Source organism: Austrofundulus limnaeus, unplaced genomic scaffold, assembly GCF_001266775.1.
Source record: "Austrofundulus limnaeus strain Quisiro unplaced genomic scaffold, Austrofundulus_limnaeus-1.0 Scaffold206, whole genome shotgun sequence".
Lineage (NCBI taxonomy): Eukaryota > Metazoa > Chordata > Actinopteri > Cyprinodontiformes > Rivulidae > Austrofundulus > Austrofundulus limnaeus.
The window spans coordinates 906,121-910,933 of NW_013952608.1; the positions used below are offsets into that span (position 1 = coordinate 906,121).

Below are 4,813 nucleotides of genomic sequence, written 5' to 3' on the forward strand. Positions count from 1 at the left end.
TGCGTACGCAAGTTTCTGGGCTCAAATTGTGCGTACGCCAGTTTTATAAATCCGACCCCAGAAGAGCACATGGGTGACTTTGGTTCCTTTTATAATATTTAAATTAGAGCGCTGCTTCGTTGATCAGTCCATCAGTGCTATTTTTAGAACGTGTCCTGCAGGCGACCTGGTGCCCGCGGGCACCGTATTGGTGACCCCTGGTTTAAACCCTTTTAAACTTGAGACAGTTTTGTTTCAAGATTTAACTCCAATTTACAAGTTTGCCCTTTGTTTATAATTTTACCAATGCACCAAGTTAGAATTAGTTTCTACTATTTACAGAATTAGTTCCTTTGAGAATGTCTTCTATATCAAAGTAAATGTGTTACTACATGATATCCTTAACTAAACTAAAAATCAATCAAACTGAATCGTGAATCGTCCTGAATCGTTGTGAATCATGAATCGAATCGGGCGCCTGTGAATCGAATCAAATCGATTTGGGAAATTTGAATCGATACCCAGCCCTAGTCTCTAACCCCGTTGCTTGGACCAATTACGTCAAGTATTGAGCTCCAGCATTTAAACTTTATTTTTCTTTAAAAAAGGAGCTCCGATTGTAAAGTAAGATAAATCAATACATCCAAATTTTTGGATGGATTACAAACGTTGACTGTTTTTACTGGAACAGGGAGTTCTAAACACTGTCGTCCTGCCAAGTAAACGGACACAAAGCATTGTGGGAGAATCGTGACCGAAAGCAACAGTCAGCAGAATGTATACCTTCTCAATAAGTGTGTTTATCTGGGAGGGGTGTTGTTGGATAGATCACGTGTTGTGATTCATTGACAGCCATACCTTCCACTGTTCAAGGTAATGATGACTGATATGATAATTAGTTATGAGCGGTACTGCATTTTAATTTTAGAAAGTGCAAATCCGCTTAAGAATTATAAAAATTAGTAAGACCGCTAAAGCTCAAATGAAATATTTAGGTCCACAATTAGCGGATTTGTACTTTAGCGGGCTGGTGCCCACCACTGCCGACCTGGTTATCACTATTTCTGGGTGTGTTGTGTTCAGTTAGCTGTGGCAGCCATCATGAATTATACTGACTCTAAAACCTACTTATGTGAATCCAATAAATATGTTCTGAGAATTTTGTTTAAACCCACCCTTGTGATTTACAAGCTACTGTGCTGACAAACAAACAAATCTGGGTAAAAACATCATCACCCGCCTTCTGGCAGTGGGTGACAACAAACAGCAGTGTTTGCAGTTTTTAAACCAACCAGGAAAATAGGCAATTGGAATTTGTCATTAAGCACGACAGCGTGAACGCTGCAGGGCCCGCAGAGCCTGGCTGTGATCTCATTCAGGAAGTTGGCATGAAAGATGAAGAGCAGGATGCCCGAACCTGTGTGAAAGGACAGAGGCATTGTGGGAAAAAAAAGGTTAAAGAAAAAAGTGGAATTCTTTATCAAAAAAACACTTCAACTAAACTCATGCAGACCAGTAGAATTAATTTACTGATACAGTTGATGTCATCAAATTCTTAAGGTTATTTAGGCTGGAATTATTTTTTATGTTCTGAAAAATAGGTAACAGAGGCCAAAAATGCTTGTATGTTTTACCAGTTTAAAATTTGTCCACATTATCTTCACTTACTCTACGACCACCATTTACTCAGCTGTGTCAGATGGTGAAGTTGGACATTTTGAAACCCAACAAGGTGTTAAAAATCTTAAAAGTGTGTGTGTTTTACCTTCTGGCTGCGGCTGTGACTTAAAGGTAAAGTCCATGGAGAAGTCGGGTCCCTCACAAAGCCTGTGGCACACCAGAGGAAAGACGGGTTCTAGCAGCACCAGACGGGACTCAAAGTACGCTCGGATGGTGTCCTCCGCCACACTGGACAGCCTGACAGGTGGAAACGTGCACAAGCTGTTCATTTAACAATTAGCTGAACTCTACTAACTCTTATTTATCAGATTAATTTAAGTCCTTGTTTATTTCATGTGTGTTTGATATAACCTTCATTAATGATAACAATAAAMGCTGTTTAACACTTACATGTTAATGTGATCCTTGATGAGGTCACAAACCATTAGGTTGTTGCTGAAACTGGCGAAGTGCAAAGCAGAACCCTTGTGTTTGGACTCTATGTTGCAGTCAGCTCCGTATTCCAGCAGGAGGCGCACTATATCAGCGTTTCCTCTTTTGCATGCCTGAAGTACAGGATAAACGTTTACTGAGACAACCTGAAGCCACTCTGCACAAAACATAAAGTTGTGTGTAGGGCTGCCACAAACGATTATTTTTATAATCGATTAATCACAGATTATTTTTTAAATTAGTCGACTAATCAGATCATACGTTAATTGAATATAAAACATAGAGCTTATCCTGCCAGAATGCAGCTGTTATTATATAACCACGGTTAGATTTTAGCTATATGCTAACTAAAAATAATAGCTGTGGAAGGTAAGTTCTGCTCTGCAGATATTACACAGGTTTCTCTTTCATTTTCTTAAAATGATCCCACACTTTGAGCTCTGTTGTCAGGTAGCCATGATACCAGAGCCTGTCTGTATAATGTCTTGTGACGTCCACGGCCTACCCCAGTTACCACTACTGTGCATGTGTGTCAAGGACAGAAAGGCAGATGTGGCAGTGGAAGGTGTCAAAGCAGTTTGGAGAGAAAAACAAAGTAAAGAACAAAAAAGAAGAAAAGAAAACGATTAATCGATTATTAAATTAGTCATCGATTATTTTAATAATCGATTAGTCATCGACTAATCGTGGCAACCCTAGTTGTGTGTATAAATAATACAATCATAGGTCTTGTTGTTAATCCCTCTGAAACACCTGAAACAGCTAATTTTCATYTACACAGGGTTCATGCAGGTTTCAGTAAGTTAAATTTAAGACCTTTTAAGACCATTAGTAATGACATTTAAGACCAAATTGACGCTTTTAACAGAAACATTCAAATGGTCCCAGAAATTTTAACAGAAACCTTTTATTGCTATCAATATAGTTATTAAAGAATATTAAATTTTAATGCAAGAACATTAAATTATTTTAATGAAACGGTCATATTTGACTGCTGTGAACTGCTTTCAATTGAGTGAAAAAAAATCACTGATATCAAGTCAAGTCTGATTGAAAACACACTTTCCCATGTTTAAACAACAAGCAGTGGACCTGACTGAACTTCTGTGTGTTGAGCAGGTAAATAAGCCGCTGGTATGTTGGGGGTTGTAGCTGCAAAGAGGTCAAAAACATGGAAGTAAACTGTGACAGTTTTACCTGCAGTTATCATGGGATTTGTAGTTTAATCATGACCAGTAGCAAACTTAGCATCATGAAGACAGATCGTGTCAACCTCTGATTACGACTCTTAACTTTATTTATTCAGCCAACGGTTCTCAGGAATGATCAAAAGTAGAAAAAATTAAGACTTGACAAAATTAAATTTAAGACCTTGGATGAAATCTGGGCGTTTTTTAGACTTTTTAAGACACTGCATGAACCCTGTTTACATCTACAAAATGTGACAACTCCATGGAAAAGGAAGGAGCAGCAGCTCAGATTCAGCAGTTCTGTCACAAGTTGTGTTTTAACAATTGTTGCATCAATAAATACAAAATAACAGAACTATAACTTGCTCATTAATAACAACTACCCTAACAAAAAGCCTGTCAAAACCTTTGGTTAAAGCATTTTCTATCTCGGTCAAATAACAAAAACAAAACAGCAAATGTGAAAAAAGTTTAATCTGGTTTTTGTGTTTGTGGATCTAAGTTTAATGATGAGTTTCTCATACAGTTTATAAGCTCAAAACTCCACAAGTCCAAGTCAAGTCAAGTGCAGTTTAACCTTGTTTTTGGGTTTACTGTGTTGAGGACAGAATCTACACCAGCTACAGGTGAAAGTTTAGGTTTGTTGCAAGAAATAGTTACCTTCATCAGTGCTGTTTCTCCTAACTGAGTCTGAGTGTTGACGTAGGAACCTGCCTCCAGGAGGACGGCAACAGTTGTCAGGAAATTCTGATGGCAACAAAAATAAAGACAAAAACATATTTGTTTATCTAGAATCTGTGTGGAAWATATTACTTTGTATTCCATTAGTGACATTGCAAAACTCTGAACAGTACTGCATTTACCAAAGATTACATTTAGTATTCCTTCATTTATTTCTTAAGAATTAAAAATGTAATATATGGTAGAGTTGACCCATTTCACTTTACACTGGTAAAACATCCAAAGAAATGCAACAAGAATAACTGGCAACAGCCCCAGATTTGAGCTCCCTTGTTTGTATCGTTGTTTGTGGTGGGGGTAATTTAATGTCCTAAAGCAGGGCTATTCAACTGGCGGCCCGCGGGCCACATCCGGCCAGCGAGTGACCAAAGTTCGGCCCGCCAATTGGTTCATTCATCTCTTAAGCCCAAACCCCCGGTTTTCTACTTTAATTACTCAAAGTTATTTTAGTTCAACATAGACATGTTTGGTATCTACAGAAACGTCAGAATCTTGGCTACAAGCTGGTAAAAACCATTTCTACGAACATCCAAGACAGTTAAAACTACAAGCAGTTGAAGACAGAACTATGAAAGTGAAAATAAAATTGGTTGAAAAATTTGGCAAGTCAGAGATGTCAAAATATTGTTTGTGTTAAATAGGAGGCATAATGTGTTATTTTTGATATTATTTTATTATCACTACTTTTATAGGGTTCTGTATGTTGTAATAATGATTAAATGCAGCAAAATAAACTATTTCAAAAGGTAACAAATCTTTGTAATACTTGGTTTATTTATAAACTACAGACT

At 37.5% G+C, this 4,813-nt stretch overlaps 1 protein-coding gene across 1 annotated transcript in view; it reads right to left on the reverse strand.

Annotated features, from left to right (window-relative positions):
- mphosph8 (M-phase phosphoprotein 8) overlaps positions 1-4,813 on the reverse strand; it is a 50,688-nt gene that overhangs the window by 8,385 nt on the left and 37,490 nt on the right. Inside the window, exons 9-12 of the mRNA XM_014018986.1 lie at positions 3,942-4,028; positions 2,050-2,204; positions 1,745-1,896; positions 1,272-1,396 (exon numbers count right to left, since the gene is read on the reverse strand). Coding sequence (XP_013874440.1) covers positions 1,272-1,396; positions 1,745-1,896; positions 2,050-2,204; positions 3,942-4,028 — 519 coding nt within the window. The remainder of the gene's footprint in view (positions 1-1,271; positions 1,397-1,744; positions 1,897-2,049; positions 2,205-3,941; positions 4,029-4,813) is intronic.